This window comes from Eublepharis macularius, chromosome 9 (assembly GCF_028583425.1).
Source record: "Eublepharis macularius isolate TG4126 chromosome 9, MPM_Emac_v1.0, whole genome shotgun sequence".
NCBI classification, from domain to species: domain Eukaryota; kingdom Metazoa; phylum Chordata; class Lepidosauria; order Squamata; family Eublepharidae; genus Eublepharis; species Eublepharis macularius.
In genome coordinates, this window is record NC_072798.1 from 93,930,500 (window position 1) to 93,949,201 (window position 18,702).

General features: G+C 44.2%; 1 protein-coding gene across 1 annotated transcript in view; it reads left to right on the forward strand.

Annotated features, from left to right (window-relative positions):
• The window catches only part of C9H12orf40 (chromosome 9 C12orf40 homolog), a 32,337-nt gene extending 13,906 nt beyond the window's left edge, over positions 1-18,431 (forward strand). The window contains exons 7-9 of the mRNA XM_054987794.1: positions 3,465-3,938; positions 16,603-16,685; positions 17,847-18,431. Coding sequence (XP_054843769.1) covers positions 3,465-3,938; positions 16,603-16,685; positions 17,847-18,431 — 1,142 coding nt within the window. The remainder of the gene's footprint in view (positions 1-3,464; positions 3,939-16,602; positions 16,686-17,846) is intronic.
• Positions 18,432-18,702: the final 271 nt, after the last annotated feature.

Consider the following 18,702-nt stretch of genomic DNA (forward strand, 5'->3'; position numbering starts at 1 on the left):
AATGCTTCCAAGTGCCGGTTCCTCAAGAGATCAGAACATTAAGGAATGGAGGTTGACACACTCTCCTCCAGCACTAACAAAAGTATGAGCACACAACCACTCTTACAGAATCCTAGCTCTGCATTAACAGTACGCATCTTGTTTAAATCAAGAAAAAGAAGAAACACTGGAGAGTGGAACATGTTAAAAATGGCCTCCTTTCCGGCTGGCAGTACTTCCTGTTCCTTCCTTCCTTCCTTCCTTCCTTCCTTCCTTCCTTCCTTCCTTCCTTCCTTCCTTCCTTCCTTGAAACCATTATATCCTGCCTTTTCCCCAGAGTCATCCCTTAGCCTATCACAACCAAAACATAAGACATATAATCAAATCAACATCCTGAAAAAATGGGGAAAGTAAAGCAGATCCGACATAATTTCCATAGTGCATGATGTATCACTATCACCTTTTGCTTCCTTTGAACCAAGCAGAATAGACTGGCAGAACGAAATGACCTTTACCTGTCTCCTAAATACTGGTAGTGAAGGTTCCATATGATCTACAGCCTTCATGCTGCCGCTGAGAAGGTGTTTGCATGTGCCCCCCTCTCCATTTTTCTAGTGTTGGGGACACACAAATTAAGGTCTCACAAGGTTACCAAGGAGTATGTGGAGATGTTGTATGGGCGGCCTTATGGCAGTTCTTTAAAATATACTAGGGAGCTTTGCCGGTTGATTTTCAGTGAAATAGATAACTCATGATTTCACATCCAATGTTAAAGATCAACAAGTATCCTTACTGCATTCTATAATACCAATTTCTTAGCCGGCAAATAGTATATATGAAGAATCATGGCTTTCTGAGGCTGCACATAAGCAAAGGAATTTCAGTGACCCGGAAGCAGACAAACCATCGGCTCTGTATTTCCAGAACTTGAATAGGTAAGCGCACAGATGTCTGTAATGCAAATGCAGAAGGAAAGGCCAGGGTTTCTTTCTCCTTAAAAGTGAAATGGATGCCAAAGTGTGTGATTATACTGGGCTGGATCTCAGCAATAATTTCAGCTATCAGAAGAGGAGCGATCTTTGCTGATTCTACCTTTTCAGAGCAGCCCTCTGATCCCCCCCTCTTGTTGTTCTTGTTGTTCCCCTGGAGAAGCCTGTTGGGAACCTGTGTGGGGATGCAGAGGGAGGCAGAGAGGTTCTGTTCCACTAATTGATATTATAACTGATAACTGTTATAACTGATAACACTAACTGATAACTGTTCCACTAGCTGATATTATCGTTAGGATCCAGCCCTATCTTTATATTAATTCAGAATGTTTGAGAACTATTGTGTTAAAATGTCACTTGGCTCCACATGTATGTTTGTCATGTCCACACAAATAAGTCATGTCTTAAGTCATTTGAAACTTCCAACACTTCTACAGCCTATAACTATTTCTAATAATAAGCTGGCTGGCCCCCATGTGGACATGAAGCTGCAAATCCAGGACACTGACAAACAAAATAGAGCTCTCTGCCTACTCAGGGCATTGCCAAAAATGAGACTTAACCAAAAGGGGGGAAATCCCTATGAAACCGGCTCGAGGAGAGCCGAATGTGGTCTAGAAGTGATGGCTAAGCTGGGGGGGGGGATCGCCCTGCTCAGGCCTCCCGAGAAGAAAATTCTGAAGGGAGGAGATTTTGTGGGATAGGATTTCCAAATTGTCCCCCCCCCCCTTCTCCCCATCTAATAATAAATAATAATCCTCTTTGCAGAGGATGGAGTCGAATTGCAGGGACAAGGCAGGGATCTCTATATAGGGATGTAGAAAGTATGGGCTGCTTGTAAATTGACCAAAAGCACCATTTTTTAAAAAAAATCCTGCATAATGAGTACTGGATATATCCCTGGAGCATGGAAAGTTAAGAACAGTTGAGTCATTTGAAAGGACAGAGCCGAGAAGAGAGAGCAAGCACGCTGAAGTACCTGAGAGCTTGTAGATTCCTGGAGGGACAGATAATGGGATGCCAGCCAGCATGTCCTTATCTCTCTCTCCCCACCCCCTTCTAATTCCTTGCAGGCCTCCTGATTAGAATCAGATAGGTAATATTTCATTGGCTCAAGTGTTGAGGGGATCTCCCCGATCCATGCTTCCTCAATGCATCGATGCTCTGGACTGGCACATTTGTACTGTGAACTGTATGCATATAACAACCCATATTGTTTAAGATCTGGCCAAAGAATTTGTACATTATGATTTGTAGTATACAGGTGGTTGTAAACATGAGGCATAAACACACTGCTCCTCACTTTAAAATACCAATAGGTACAGCTGCCTTCTGAAACCTCTTCTAGGTCAGATGTTCAAAATCCTCCGACAGTACACACACAATATTTCATTAGGTATTTTGTTTTGCTGCCGTCTTTCCCTGTGCTTTTTGTGCAGAAGTGCTTTCTGCCCCTGCTCTACAGTGACTAACTAATGTACTTAAATGGAGCAGCAGTGACATGCAGTGGTTGGACGAGCTCATCACAGTTGCCTGAATAAACAGATACGCTGCAGGACCTTTATAACTACTTCTGAGTTTGGCCCAGAGCGTGGATCAAAAAATCCACTGTGGGGACTGTGGCAGATCCGGGAGAGCCCACAAGGTTTCAGAAAAAGTCTGAAAAGTATTGTGGGGTTTTTTTTAACCCTCAGCAACAGGATAATTTTAAAAATTGTTGACTGAGCTCAGAGAACTCTCAATATCAGGGTTAGTATTATTTGATTGCCGAGCAAGCAGGGCTTTTTTTCAGCAGGAACGCGGTGGAACGGAGTTCCGGCACCTCTTAAAAATGGTCACATGGCCAGTGGCCCCGCCCCCTGATCTCCAGACAGAGGGGAGTTGAGATTGCCCTCCATGCTGCCGAGCGGTGCAGAGGGCAATCTAAACTCCCCTCTGTCTGGAGATCAGGGGGCGGGGCCACTGGCCATGTGACCGTTTTCTCCGAGGGCGATTTAAACTTTAAAAAACTCCCCCCTTGTTCCAGCTGACCCAAAGTGATGTCATTGTGAGGTCTTGAGTTCCACCACCACTTTCCCCAGAAAAAAAGCCCTGCTAGCAAGTAAGGCAATGTGAGAGGTGACAAATGTTTGTTCAGGAAAAGAAAAAGAGAGAAAACTTGCAACAGGAGGCTGGGGAAGAGAAAGCGGTGACAAGAAGTAGGGGTGTGGTGAAAGCGGCAGTGAGAGTGGCTTGGGGGTGGGGGGAGAAAGTGGCTACAGCGGTGGGGTAGACAAGACGATCGCAATGGGGAGAAAGTCTTGAAGGAAGTTCTCAGTTCTTAGGGGAAGATACGTACATGTAGATGTGAAGAACACTGGCTTTTAAAACTTTGGCAGTGATACTGGTAATATAATGTGATCATTTCTGATTTTGCTTTATGCAGACAACCATTTCTTCCCCCCACTAGTCCAGAATATAGTAACTCGTTCAGAAAGTCTCCCATGGTTACTGCAGGCAAGGATTTAGAACATGGGAGCAGAAGAGAGCTGTGGTTTGGTATTACGCATGACAGAGAGACACTGAATGCCATCCAGGATACGCGGCCCGTTGCTACTGTGTTTGAAGAGAAGAATCATCAGTTTCTAACTACTCCTTCTTCAGAATGTTATCATTCTTTTTCTAACAAAAATATTATAAACCAGCCTTTTATACATGCTGTTGATGACCATCAAACATCCAGCATGTATGGTTTTTATGATGTCAAAGAAATGCCTCCGATCTCAAGCTGTGCTGAAAGATGTCCTGCTGAGAGGGAGCTTGAAAGTATTTTCACAGCTCCAGAGCAGATTTACTCGCAAAATGCCCAAAGCTTTAGTACACTTGATCAGGAGCCCATTAAGAATCAGCGGAGAGATTACAGTATCCAAGACAGAAATCCCGTAATATTGTCTGAACAGCAAGAGGAAGCTACCGACTCTGAGAGTGCAGGTAAATGTCGGATGCAAGCAGCAAAACACAATGGGAAGGTCCTTTCCTATTTTCATGAGATTAAAGACAGAACTATCAGGATGCCTTTGTTACAACAGGAGGTGGGTGAAAGGTCTGTATATTGCAGAGATCACCAAGGGGATGCTCAGAGATAGGCTGCATTCTTCATGGGGCACTTGCTGGTAGATGCCATCCACTGCCATGGCTAAAATTGCTTCCTACCAGGTGTGGATGAGCCATTAAGGCCACCAGGAAAAGTCCCAGCAGACTGATAATCTGCACCAGGGCTTTTTTTCTGGGAAAAGAGGTGGTGGAACTCAGGACTGCACAATGACGTCACTTTGGTTCAGCTAGAACAAGGGGGGAGTTTTTTAAAGTTTAAATTGCCCTCGGAGAAAATGGTCACATGGCTGGTGGCCCCGCCCCCTGATCTCCAGACAGAGGGGAGTTTAGATTGCCCTCTGTGCTGCATGGCGTGGAGGGCAATCTCAACTCCCCTCTGTCTGGAGATCAGGGGGCGGGGCCACCAGCCATGTGACCATTTTTAGGAGGTGCCAGAACTCCATTCCACCACGTTCCTGCTGAAAAAAAGCCCTGACCTGCACCCCCCCACACAAAAAAAAAACACCAGGGTTATCTCCACCCCAAGTGAAGGGCAGTCCTTGCCTTGTGCAGGGCGAACAAGCAGCTGCTGTGCTGAGCGGGGTGGTTGCCTAAGCCACCCATGAGCCGCCAGGGCAGGGAGTGTGCTGGCTGCCTGAGCTGCTGCACGCAAGCAGCCTCCTGGGCAAGCAAGCTGGTTGCTGAAGTGAAACTCTTACCTGAGCTGCCTTTGAGCAGCTGCCGTGGCAAGCAAACCTGACTTTTCCTCCTTTCCACCCACTGTGGGGGGAGGCAAGGTGGGGACGGGGGCAGGTCCTCTTCCAGGGCCATTTTTACTTCCAAGTTCACCTCTGTTTCCAAGAGCAATACCTTATTTTATTCCGTTTGATTGAATGGCCGTCACTCTGTTCTGTTAAAGAAAACAGGGGAATACGATTTGAAATGAATGATAAAAGTTACATCTTGCGGAGCCCAGATTGTGGAGTGATGGTAAATCGTTCTTTCAACTGTGATCCAAATAGCTGGATATGTACTTTGCCTCACAGATCCTATTGGAAGCCACTGAGAAGTGCCCCCATTTGCATATCCTCAGCCTTTGATCTGCACATCCCTTGTACAAGGTTCTTTTTCTTCGTGAGACTTTAGGGAGCCTTGTTTTTCGTGCATTCTGATGTACATATTATTGTATATGCAGTATGTTCCTTTGCAACCAAATCTGGCAGTGCAGTTATCAACATACGTAGCTCTCTTTATCATGAGAACCTGGGCAAATGGAGTGAGTACCAAAATACAGGTTAAATTTTTATCTTGCCTTTCATCCAGGAGCTGAGGGCGGAATACTTGGTTATCTCCCCTCCTCTACTCACAACAACCAGTTCAGTCTGTGCCCAGGATTATCCAGTGAGCTTCACGGCTGGGTGGAAATCTGAAACCCTGACACCTCGGTCCTAGTTTAGCTTTCTAATCGTTATGGAACACAAGCGGTGCGGGTATGGATCTTCATTCAGAATTGGGTACAGACACTGATCCATACCTGAAGCTTCTGCACACGTGGGGCTTCCCATTCAGCTGATTAGCAATGGCCGCAGCCCACACAAACAAAATCCTGCAAATGAAATTAATGGAAAAGCTGTTCCATAAGAAGCATGTCCTGAGTTTCCATACCTGACACACATCACTGAACTGGGGGAAGGGGCTTGCATGTTTTCGTTTTTAATACTTTTAAATCAATTATGGCTATGGAAATATTAGCTTTTGACAGTTCTTTTTTATTGTAGGGTTTTTTACCAGCCAACAAAAAAGTATTAAGACTATGCAGAATTACTTAAATAAAAGGTAAGCTTTATTTGTTTTTATAAGAACCGATTTATCTTTACAATTGTATCATAGAATATATATAAGCTAGACTGAGATCTCTCCTGTCTTGGACTGGGTGATACTCCCTTTGAAAACCCAGGTTCACGACTTGAAAGTGGAGCTTGACACAGCAGTCCCCCTTGAAAAACAAGTAGCCGTAGCGGTTCAGAGTGCTTCTGCCCCACATCGACTGGTGAGTTAGCTGCTCCCATTCCTGGGTCAGTCAGATTTAGCAAGAGTGATCCATGCCTCAATTACATCTAGACTGGGCTACTGCAATGCGCTCTACTTGGGGCTACCCTTGAAGAGTGTTTGGAAGCTGCAGTTCGTACAGAATGCTGCACTAGACTGCTGGTTGGGGCCAGCTATTGGGAACACGTGACGACGATATTACAGCATTTACACTGGCTACAATCTGCTCCTAAGAGCAATTCAGGTTGTTGGTTTGGCCTTTAAAGCCCTACATAGTTTGGGAACGGAATAGCTGAAGGACCGTTTTCTCCCATAAGTTCCTGCCTGGGAGTTAAGATCACAGGGAGTGACTATGCCATCAACTAAAGAAGCTTGTTTGGTGGGTACCCAAGAGAGGGCCTTTGCAGTGGCAGTCCCACAATTGTGGAACAGCCTCCTCTGGGAGGTGTGTTTGGCCCCCTCACTGTCGATCTTCAGGAGGCAGCTGAAGACGGTGTTATTTAGGACTGCTTTATTTAACTTAGTTTTCCTTACCGGCAGTCTTAAACTGTGTTTTTAAATTCTGGGAGGTTTAGTGTATTTTTATTGTTGTTGCTCTATTTATCTTGTAAGCTGCCTTGAGTTCTTGCATGGTAGAAAGGCTGCTTATGAATGTTTAAAACAAACAAACAAAAACAAAGTATGTGGTGCAGTAACACAAGTACTGTACATGCATTTTATTCTTGCACATGTAAGAAAATACAAGCTATTACACAGTTAAAGTAATGTACAAAAAGGCAGCCGACAGTGGCAAAAATGCTCCTATGAAAGGCTGCACGGCCACATATAGTTATGAACTAAATCTCTGAAGTGTGGCTAGAATGCACGTCATATCCTGGGCTGCCTGACTACAGGCATCTTGATTACACTGGTAGTCTACCGTTTTTCTAATCCAGTCAGTGTGTTTATAAAGACAATGACGCAATCAGTGAAAGTAAACAACAAATTCTAATGCAATAGTTCGTATGTCTACAAATAATTGCTGGAAGTAAAGAGAATGATCCATGATCACAGTTAATTAGCAACAGTTGCCATGCATTAAAAGTGAAATAAGTGTCTTTGCACTGGAAAAGAGGAGGACAGTCTGGAATGTTTGGGTCCTCTCCTGCTGACAACTCATGGAAGTAGGCTGGTCTTTCAGCCTACAGTTGGGAGGGAGTACACACCCATTTTCCGCTTGTCTTCCTGCCTCCTCCGTGATCATATTCTAAGTAGGAAGGGGGCTCTGAAGGCTTTTCTCTCCAAGGAGCCTTTCCTTTCTCCCATCAAAGCTCCGTGAGACAATGCTCTTGAGCAGCAGAAATAGTTCTGACTTAAATGATGAAAGGACTGGAAAAAATTGGCTACAGATAAAAGTAATTTGAGGATCTCTGTCACAAAGCAGAAAAGACCGAACAGCTGAGATTGGAAGTTCAGAATGACAAGCAAAAGGAGGGGTCATAAAAAGAGCTCTGAGATCCTCAAAAAGTGAACACTTAAGAAAATATGAAAAGAAGTGCCAGTCTTACCTACGAGGCATGGACAGTTGTTCGGAATACAGAATATTTATAAATCTGCTCTGGGGAATCTGAGAGGGATTAGCATTTAACCCAGCTAGACAAAAGGCCCTCACATTTTGAGGAGTAAAATAATATACATATTATGGAAGATTTGGTGGCAGTGAGGAATACCAAAACGTTGCAAAGAGCAAACATGACGTGCTCTGAACCTAGTACTTTGATAGTCAGGGTTTATAATATGTCTCTTAACCAGAGCATACATTTCATGCTTCCCTCAATTATTCATCAGGTCTGATGTTATACGAAGGGCCATAAACTTTCCATCAAGAAATTTCATCCAAGAAGACTTAAAAGAGTCCTGTCCCGATACATGCAGATACCCCATCTTACTAAAAACCAACTTAAGCCTTAAATACAGAAAACCAAGCCCTGACTTCCGATGATTTTTAGACAAATTCCGCACAAAGACCAATAGGCAGAACAGAATAGGGAGCATTCATACGCTTCCAAAGAAATGGAAGAAGGGGGTGGTCTTGTAACAGAACTTATCCAAACAGAGGCACTGAATAAAAGGAGGGGGATGACTTTTAAATTAAAGGCCAGAATAGCACCAGGAATATATCTTCCATCTTTAGAATAGAAAATATTTTAAATTGCTCATGCACATGGCTTTTTTTCAGCTGGAATGTGGTGGAACGGAGTTCCAGAACCTCTTGAAAATGGTCACGTGGCTGGTGGCCCCGCCCCCTGATCTCTAGACAGAGGGGAGTTGAGATTGCCCTCCGTGCCGCGAGCAGCACGGAGGGCCATCTAAACTCCCCTCTGTCTGGAGATCAGGGGCGGGGCCACCAGCCATGTGACCATTTTCCCCGAGGGCAACCCACTGAGTTCCACCACCTCTTTTCCCAGAAAAAAAGCCCTGCTGGTGCAAAATATCCAAATACCTGAATTCCTTAACTTGGTCAAGAATAAGACTGTCCAAGGGCCCATTAAAGACAGGGAATTTCCTTTTCTTAGAGAAGACTGTTATTGTTCTTCTTATGATTAATTTGCAAGTCGTCCCTGGAGCAATAGTCTGAAAAAGTCCTTGTTGATCTTTGAAGTCCCACTTTGGTAGGGGAAAGAAGGACTGCGTCATCAGCATGAAGTCAGATAGGAACGCTAAACTTGGCCAATTTAGGCTGAAGAATGGACTCCATAAAATTGAAAGCATCTCATTTATGTATAAATTGAACAAAATGATAGAGGCATCCTTGCCCTCACTCCTTTGTCTAATTCGATAAAGTCCATTAGAAGACTTATGAAGTAGCCGTGATAGCAGCAAAGAATCATTATTTTTCTGCAATCATTACATCAACTTCCATACCACACCAGCTGTTTAAGATATCTCCAGATCTTTTGACACCTAAATCTGAGCCCTCACTGGCTCAAGAACAGACAATTAGCTGTGACACCTCAGCAAAGATTTTTTAAATGATCAAATAGGTCAGCTACGTTCTGATCTGGATGCCAGGTATAATGTAGGTAAAGCAGAAGTCACGCTTAACATGCTGTCCGGTTTGCTGCTTCTGAATCATTTTGACCTAGTCACAACGATGGATATTGACAGAATTCTAGCCTCTGTGAAGGCCACTGCTTGCACACTGGACCCCTTCCCATCCTGGCTACGAAATGAGCTTTGTGTTGTAAAGACAGCGTAAGGGAGCTCTGGTGTCTCTCATAAATCAGTCATTAACTCAAGGCACCTTCCCTCAGTCTCTCAAAGAGGCCGTCATCCTCCCACTACTTAAAAAACTATCCTTAGAAAAAAACGATGTAGCCAATTATCGCCCAGTCTCTAATCTGCCCTTTCTGAGCAAAGTGATTGAGAGAGCAGTAGCTGACCAAACAAAGCACAGTCCATGCAATACCTTAAGAGTGACCAAAATGTCCCCAAACAGTGCAGCAAGAGAGCTGGGCACATTATCAAGGCCTCCACAGCAGCAGTGAGGGAAATACTTGAAGTCAGAGGGCGAGGAAGCTGGCCAGATCCATTTTGGCACCAAAACAGCCACGCGTCTCAGCAGCTTCAACAGGCAAGGCGTATCTGCTCAGGCCACTGCAGCGTCGTCAGGGATGAGTGCACAGGAAGGGATGTCTTTCACTGGTGCCTCAGGGTCAGGGCAGGGGAAGTACCCTTCTCAGAGCCAAACAAAACATGCCGGCTTTCAAAGGGTTGGGTCTGGGTTCTCTGGACCCAACTTGCCTTCCCCGCAGCCACACAGCAGCTGTAGGGAATGGCAAACATTACAAGATGCACTGTGTCGCTTCAGCTGATGCGGCCTCGTGCGGCAGGTTCTGCAGCGATTTGTCTGCAGTACCTTCTTTTCAGGTAGGCTGTGCTTCCTTCCTGGGCGGGCGTCCTGCCTCGCAGTATCCCAGACATTCCCAAACGTTATTCTCTTCTCAGGTGAAAATGGAATATTAGGCTTACTGTAAAGATTCCTTTTACTGGAGACTCCACTGTTATGTTCTTACTTTTTTTCTCAGATATTGCTCAGTATTATATTTTCCTTGGTTGAATGATGTTATTTCTTGGTCTCTGCCATGGCTTCATCGTTTCAGTTTCAATCTGTTCGTTCACCAGTTTTTGTGTTTAGAGATTTGCCACCTCTTAGGTATCTTACTTGGCACCTAAGGGATCCTGGCGCAAAAAGATATACTAAGTGGTTGGTTCAGTTTGCTTCCAAAGTTCCAAACTGAAAATGGGTAGATTCTCTCTCCCCAGTTGGAGACTGAAAGATCAGCCAACTTCCTGCCCCCAGGAATTGTAGGTTGTCTCACGTTGCTGTCTCAAGTAACTGGAACCTTCACCTTAATTTCCGAGTTGCAGTCTGTGTTGTGCTGGTGTAGCTTTGCCAGGCTACTAAGCAACTGTTGTGCACTTGCCCCCAGGAGATCTCTACTGATCTGCGACCTCAAGCTGGAACTGCAACAGAGAATCCAGATTAAATACCAGCATGATTACTCTAAGGATGGAGGGATGTTAGAATTTAGTTTTTTGGCACACATCTATCATTCCTTTTCAGCACGAAACACCTGTTCAGTTTCTTTTCATGTTGAAGTAGCAGCCCTGGAAAGTGACATTGTAACCATCACTCTCAAGAATGAGAACAGGGAATGTACACGACTCATGGAAGCAAATATATTTTGGGGCAATGAATCTGTGCTAATATCTGGCCCACAGTTTGTCTCACAATTTAATAATCTCTGGTCCTGTTGCACGTTTCCATTTTGCAAACGTTTGTATTTTTTTTTACTTCTGCAGTTATTGTGGCACACTAAACTGATGCTTTAAGATTAGAGTCTCTTGTATAAGATCTCCAGGATTTCAAAAGAGATCCGGAAATTCAGTGTCCTCTAAGCTACGTCTGCTAATTAGGTCAATGCTAGGCTTAAATAGACTGTAGCTACTGTATATTACATCAGTATACTAACAGCATCATCTATTGTTATTGTTATATTAAACTTCGATTTGAGGATCAGAAGAGACTAAAATAGCAGTGGAAGTTATATTTGGTGTTATATTTTACAGCAGAAAAAGTGTCCTGGCAGAAGCGAATCTGAATCACTTGCATATCTTTGGACTCGAGGTATTTTTAAAATTTATTTCATTTATAACCTGCCTTCCCCTTTCAGTGGGGACCCAAAGCAGCTTACATCATTCTCCTCTCCTCAATTTTATCCTCACAACAACCCTGTGAGGTAGGTTAAGTTGAAAGATTATGTGTAAATAGCTTTAGGCCAATTTGCCATGTGTTCAGTATTGCTAATCATCTGCTACTATGAGCCAAGCTACAACTGACGAATGACACTTGCCTGGCAAGTGAACAGACTCATGTGTATTCCTCCCTGTTCACTTGCCATTCACTTGCGCTCCACTTGATCACATAGCGCAAGTGGAACGCAAGCGAACAGGGAGGAATACACGTGAGTCTGTTCTACATTCTACATTTCGTAGAATCCACAACAACCAACACACGTGAGTCTGTTCACTTGCCAGGCAAGTGTCATTTGTCACTTGTAGCTTGGCTCTCAGTTGTTATTTCATACTGAAACATGGAGATAAATAAATAAATGTCCCTCTACCAGGGATTCTGTGGGCAGCAGGAAACTCTCCAAAGTATGGTTACCATGTGGAGAAAAAAATAGCATTTTCTTTTAATAGAGGCTTAATGGGAGGTTATTTACCTCCATGCCATGCAAAACCTTAACTGCCTGTTTCTACACATTATGTCTCTGTTAAATGGACAGACATTTTTTCTGCCGACAGCTCTACTTCAAAGAAGCTGTGTGGGCTCTTTACAATCCTAAATGGTTTGAGTAACTGTTGGTGGAGTTGAGAAACGAGTGCCAAGCCGAATTCTTTGGGCAATGCCTTTTTAAGAGTAGTTTCCAAAAATGTCAACACTGTAACTTACATGCCTCTTTCACCTTCATTTCCAACATGGTTACTTATGACACTGATGACAGAGCAGAAAATCAGCAGAATGCCTTAACAGGGCATCCATAGATGCAGCAAAATATATGACTGGCATTTCAGAAAAGACTGTGAAATGATAGTATCTGCTTGTCCTTGGATTATCTGAACTGAAGTGGTAGGGGTTCCTGAAATCTGGGAAAGATCCTCTGATTCAGTTAAGACAGGTCAGAGATTCCTGGATTTATTTGGCCATTATTCCCAATAGGGAAAACTACTTGAGGGCTATCCAGGGGGTGGAGGGCATTTTTCAAGAAAATTCAGCTTTCCCCCCAAATCCTGATCCGGATTGCACACCCCTTTGAAGTAGTTTAACTCTCCCTCTTTCCCCCCTCTTTTTGAGGGATTTGTTTTAGGTGACAGCATCATTTTTTTATGTCTGATGCAGTGTCACAGGTTGACTTTGGAACCCAGAAAATGGATTGAAAAAACATGGGTTTTCTTCCCAAATTGGCATATGCCTGTGTCAAGGTCTTTTTCTCTGCCCTTAATGTATAATTATGGGTGGAAATGACAGGATATCACTGTGTTGTGCATTCACAACTCCTTGCTGTGGGATGAGGAAATGCACAGCATAGTGCCACTGCACACTCTGGGCGGAACTGAGAAAACACCACGTGGGACTACCAGTTGCAGCAGCTTGCTTGTATTTTAGTGATGCATCAAGCCCTGGTTATAGAATTGGGCTGAAGGAGCTGGAGGAACTCATTAACATATGCCACACCCCTTGCCATCACTGGAAATGTCTCATTAGCATACCTGATTTGCATATGCCACACCCCCTGACATCACCTATCCTGGCTGTTTTGGACCCAATCCTGGCCATTCAGGGCCGAAATTGGGCCCAAAATGGCAAAAAGGGGCTGAAAATGGCCAAAAAGGGGTCCAAAAAGGTCAGGATTGGGCCGCTGCTGAACAGGAGAGTGATCCGCCACCCGTCAGAGGCCCAATCCAGGCCGTTATGGCCCCAATCCAGGACGAAATGGGCCCAAAATGGCAGTCAGGTGGGCGGGGCCACCTGACATGGGACCTCTTTGGGGAACTGCCAGAACTGCGTTCCTGTGCGTTCCCCCTCAAAACGAGCCCTGGTTGTGGCACCTATAATTCCTTATCTCTGGAGAGAGGCATTCTTTGTAAGGCCCTGCTCCATGCTGCAGGGGGTAGAATAGGTATGAAACAGCAGGCTTCTTGTCTACGTTTTTAATATATTTATTTCAAATAATTTGATGACCCAACAGTCTCTGACAACATAAATCAGACTAATTGAAGCCACTGCAGCCAAAAATTTTGCCACAGCCAATGTTATACCGAAAGCTAGAAAAAAAGCCAGAGATGCAAGAAAATCACCAGAAGCAATCACTGGCTAAATCCAGAGATCTTTCAAAGTCCCCACGCAATCAAAGAGGATATGAGCCAATGTTTCAATTGCACCAAATCCACAGGGACACAGTCTATCTGAATAAGCGGATACTCAGAATCTTACCAGCAAAACAGCAGAGGGAAAAACATTTAACCTAGCCAAAAGAAAAGCTCTCCAGTATTTAGGGACAGTCAGTTGATAAAGTGATAGTATAAGAGGAGGCACAATACCAAAAAACAACATTGAGCACACTCTACAAGCCCTAGGAGGCCTTGCCCAAGGCTTTCTAAGTCTGTAGGAGGCCAGTGCTGCTGTGAGGTGGCTTCAGATAACAGTAAAGAATCTCTGGAAAGGTTTGTATAGCAAGAAGCTACAGCCAGATGGCTCAGCGTCCTTTACCAGTTGCTCAATGCTGCAGCGATTCTATTGATCAGTAGAAAAGGCTTGCAGTAAACAAATGCAGTTTTCTGGTGTCTATTGATTAAAAGGCCTGGACTGACCCCGTGTGACTGGGGAATGTTGCTGTGTGCACTTAGCTTTTCATCACACCATCCAAATGTGGACTTACTTAGCGGAAGAATTGAGCATTTTGAGAATGTCAGATGATATTGTTATTGCTGCTGCTATCATTATTATTTTCAAACCTGCACTCTACGGCTGGGAAGATGAGCTTGGAAGGGTATGGACAAGGTCATTGAAATTCACAAGGTGGGGCAGAATGGGATTTCCTATGCTATGTTTGCTCCTTCCTTTTCTAGCACTTATCTCTGGAGAGGGCAATCTAGAAGACGTCTAGCAGAAATGAAATTCTAGAAGAATTCAGAATTATAAATTGTATGGAAATATCTGCTCGATTAGTAAAAAATACACAAGATACACAAGAGAGCTTTTCTTGGCAGATAACGTGGGTTACCATCTTGGAGTGGAATGTTAATGTTCTGTGCATAGAGTAGATCTGGCCCTTTTTATGCGTATCCGATGACAGACAGAAGTAGAAACATTTTGTCCATTTGCTTCCTGTTTCCATCCCCACCCTCAAGATGATAAAAATATATAAAGTTCTGTGCAAAGCGATTTCTGCCAGAGCTTAGCTGGCTTCTAAGAGGAAAGCAAAAATGGAAATGTTTTTGAAGGTACGGAAGTTGGCAGCTGACTTGTTTTGAAATCTGTGAATCAGCTGTTGGGGGAGTTAATTACGAAGCAGGAAACTATTACTAACCCAGAGATGACTGCCGCCCATCAGTGAGCAAATCCCAGGAATTTACGCCAAATATGAAGGTTGTACTTCATGAGGAGGCACAGGCCACTCAACTCAGTATTAGCTTTCATTAAGTGTTTTTCTTTCATTTGAGCCAAGAGCCTATTTTTTCTTGTTTGATATTGAGAGCTGATCTTCCCAATCAGCTCAGTATTTTTATGTCTCTCTCATAGAGGAGAGGTTGGGAAGGTCAGACATTTCCTAATTTCATTCATCAGAACAGGAAGACAAAGATGAGGCAGGGCTTTTTTTCAGCTGGAATGCGGTGGAACGGAGTTCCGGCACCTCTTGAAAATGGTCACATGGCCAGTGGCCCCACCCCCTGATCTCCAGACAGAGGGGAGTTGAGATTGTCCTCCGTGCCAAGCGGCGCAGAGGGCAATCTAAACTCCCCTCTGTCTGGAGATCAGGGGATGGGGCCACCGGCCATGTGACCATTTTCGCTGAGGGCAATTTAAACTTTAAAAAACTCCCCCCTTGTTCCAGCGAACCCAAAGTGATGTCATTGTGCGGTCCTGAGCCCTGAGATAAGGCATGGTAGAAGCAGAGACGGTAGGAGAGACGCCAGGGAAGGAGAATGGGCAGGCGATGGTTCCTTCAGGAGATGAAAGGTTAGCTTGTCTGGGAAAGGCCAGGGCAGAGCAACATCCCAGACGGGTGGAGATTGGGGAGAAAACTCACAAGGCCATTGGCGGCAAACAGAAGCTGGAGCAGAGCCTTGTAATTCCACAGCAGAGTAGAATGCACATGAGTGCTCAAACCCTCAGTATAATTTCAGGTAGGTCGCCGTGTCGGTCTTCAGTAGAACAGCAGGATTTGAGTCCAGTGGCACCTCAGACACCAACAAGAGGTTCAGGGTATAAGCTTTTGAGAGCCAAAGTTATCTTCTGCAGACACAAGGAGGAGTGGAGATCCCTGAACCACCTTGTATCTTGTAGGTCTCTAAGACGACACTGGACTCAAATCCTGCTGTTCAACCCTGAGTATAAAGTTTCCTCTCTTCAGAATATGAATGTGCAAGGAATTGTGCGTCTTTGGTCTTCTGCACACCAGGCTTGGCAGTTTGGCAGCTCTCTCTACAACACGGCAACAATCAAGCTCAAGTCAAACCACCTGGAGCTTTAGGTGAACGAGATCCTTGGGCACATTTAGCCTTGGAAGACTCAGTTCCAGGGTAGGCTTATTTTGGTGTAAGACTCGTGATGTTGAAAAGGAGAGGCCATTTTCACAAGTGAGCGACTAACCTCGTACCTTTAACCATGGTAGAAAGATAATGGGAGTCCAATGAAAAATAATATTGTATATAAATCTATACTCATGTCTTTATTTTCTCCAAAAGACAGAAGAGGAAGTTTGCAGTAATTATAGTCAGAGTTCAAATCCTGCAAGAGAAAATGGTCAGTATCGCTTTCACATTTCCCAGTTGTCTTAATTGTCCATTGAGCACGTAAAATGAAAATTGATACTTGAGTCAAGATAAACGTTTCCGTTGAATTGTGATTACTTCACCAAAATAAAGAGGAAGCATCTTAAGATTTAATTATAATCTAAAATTATAACTAAATAATTAAGGAATTGTGTTTTTACGCACACACCCGCCCAATGCTCAACCATCAGCGCCTCAAAGTGGTTTCCAGCAAAATGATACAGTCTGAGCAGGCAGCTGTGTAGGCCAGTAGGATATCTGTTTAATGCAACCCCAGTCTAATCCCAGATGAGAACAGTCTAACACAGAAGGGCACATTTCATATCTGTTTGCACAGAGGATCAATGTTATTTCAGACAGATTTGTTGGTGGCGTAGAGTTTCTCTGTACAAGTTGGCTTTTGTTTTTTCAGATGAGGCACCTCAGCTGAGCAGCCAGTGCCCCAGTTATTCTCCAGAGCAAACAGAGAAATGTGCTAGCACCACATCTGATGAGGTAAAGGCATTGCCTTACATTAAATTTATTGGTACGGGTGCATCATCCATCTCTGGCTATAGCAGCCCATTAAAAAATTCACTTGCAGGGTAATTTTCTGCTTCATGCAGTGTCTTATTGAACAGAAGGATTCTTTATCAGAAATGGATACAGAAGTAGAATTACCATAAGCTGGTAAAACAGGACTCCACTAATGGAAAGGATCTTTCCTGTATCCTCTGACCTTTGGGATCATGATCCCAAAAGCTGCAGCTGAGGGATCCTGTATGGAACTTAAGCGTCAGTGAAAAGTCCACAAAGACCAGTGGCTCCCTCCTTCCCTGATCAGACATGCTTTCCCTCATGCAAACACATCCCAAGTCCCAGGATTCCTATGAGGAAAGGCTGAAGAGTCTGGGACTTTTAAGTTTAGCGAAAAGAAGCCTTGGGGGGACGACTTGATAGAGGCTTATAAAAATATGCATGGGATGGAGAAAGTGGATAGAGGGAGCTTTGTCCCCCCTCTTGTAATGCTAGAATTTGGGGTCTCCTAACGAAGTCGATGGGTAACAGGTTTAGAACAGACAAAAGGAAATACTTCTCAATGAGTAATTAAATTGTGGGATTCCCTCCAGCGGAGGTAGTGATGGCTGTGAGCACAAATGGCTTTAAAAGGGGGTTAAACCGAGTCATAGAGGAGACGTCCATTCGTGGGCCACTCGCTGTAGGGAATACGCCTCCATATTCAGAGGCAATAAACTTCTGAAACCCAGTGCCAGGGGGCAACATCAGTGGGAGGTCTTTGTTTCTGTGTCATGTTTATTGGCTCTTCAGGGCAACTGTTTAGCCTGATGTTGAAACAGGAGGCCGGGCTAGATGGACCAGTGGTCTGATCTAGCAGGGCTGTTCTTATGTAACCCTGTATATTAAAGTTCATTAATGAATCCAGCCCATTGCACTGGATCTGAATAACACTGGACAGCAAGAATATCTGGCCAGCTTTGCAGATTAGAAGTGGGAATGTTGATTCTGCCCCGCTGTACAAGTACGCTGTGCTACCTGTATGAGGGTTGACTTTTCCAAGGCTGTATGACTAACAAAAAAGGGATTTCTATGTGAAATTAACAAGAGTAGTGATTCATTCATAAAGAAATGAAAATTGACAACAATCTATTTTGGCAGTCTGCAGAGGAAGATCAAGATGGAAATATGTCATCCTATTATAAAAACTATATTCCAAGAAATGATGGGAACGGACTTGCAGTTTTAGGAAGCCGAAGGTCACGCTGCCACTGCCACTCAATGGACATGCCTTTTATTCATCACGACTACGGAACTAGGGATGGAGCCAACGTTTGTCCCCAGCTAAAGCCAACTGTTGATCTAAAAAAATATGACAGAGCTCTTCCTCCGCAAATCATATCACATGCATCCTTTAAAACCAAACATGCACGTTCTAAGGCCAGCCATCATGCTTGGTCCCAGACCGAGAAATGTGCTTGGGAAACAGGAAAATCTGATGCAGCCGTGCAGTGCGATCTAATACAAGCCTGTGGCTGCAAAAATGAACTATCCTCTGTCCACAGTGCTGAAATTGTCACTTCCACTAGCAAGGTAGAAACCACTGGAGGGCAGAACATTCCAGCCGATAGAGCTGCATTTCAGCCTTCAAGTACTAGCAGTGCAATATTGGTTAAAGGCGTGCCTTCAGAAACAGAGTCCCTCAGACAGCACAGCAAAATGAGCATAGGTACATCAGCAAAATGAAAGACGGGGAAACATGACCGGATATAATTGAGTTGTGCTGCATACTCGCTGCCAGTACAGCAAAGATGGGAGTTTTGATTGATAGATTAGCCACTTATATTCTCCCACCATAATCCATCACACAATTAGGCATACAGAACCCAACGCAGTTAAACATGCTAAAGCCTCATGTTCTCAGTCGGTTCAGCCAATGATGAATTGTAGCCATCCATTTCAGTGAGCTTAACGCCTTAAGTTCTTTTGTTTGCAACCTAGACATGCGCTATCAAGA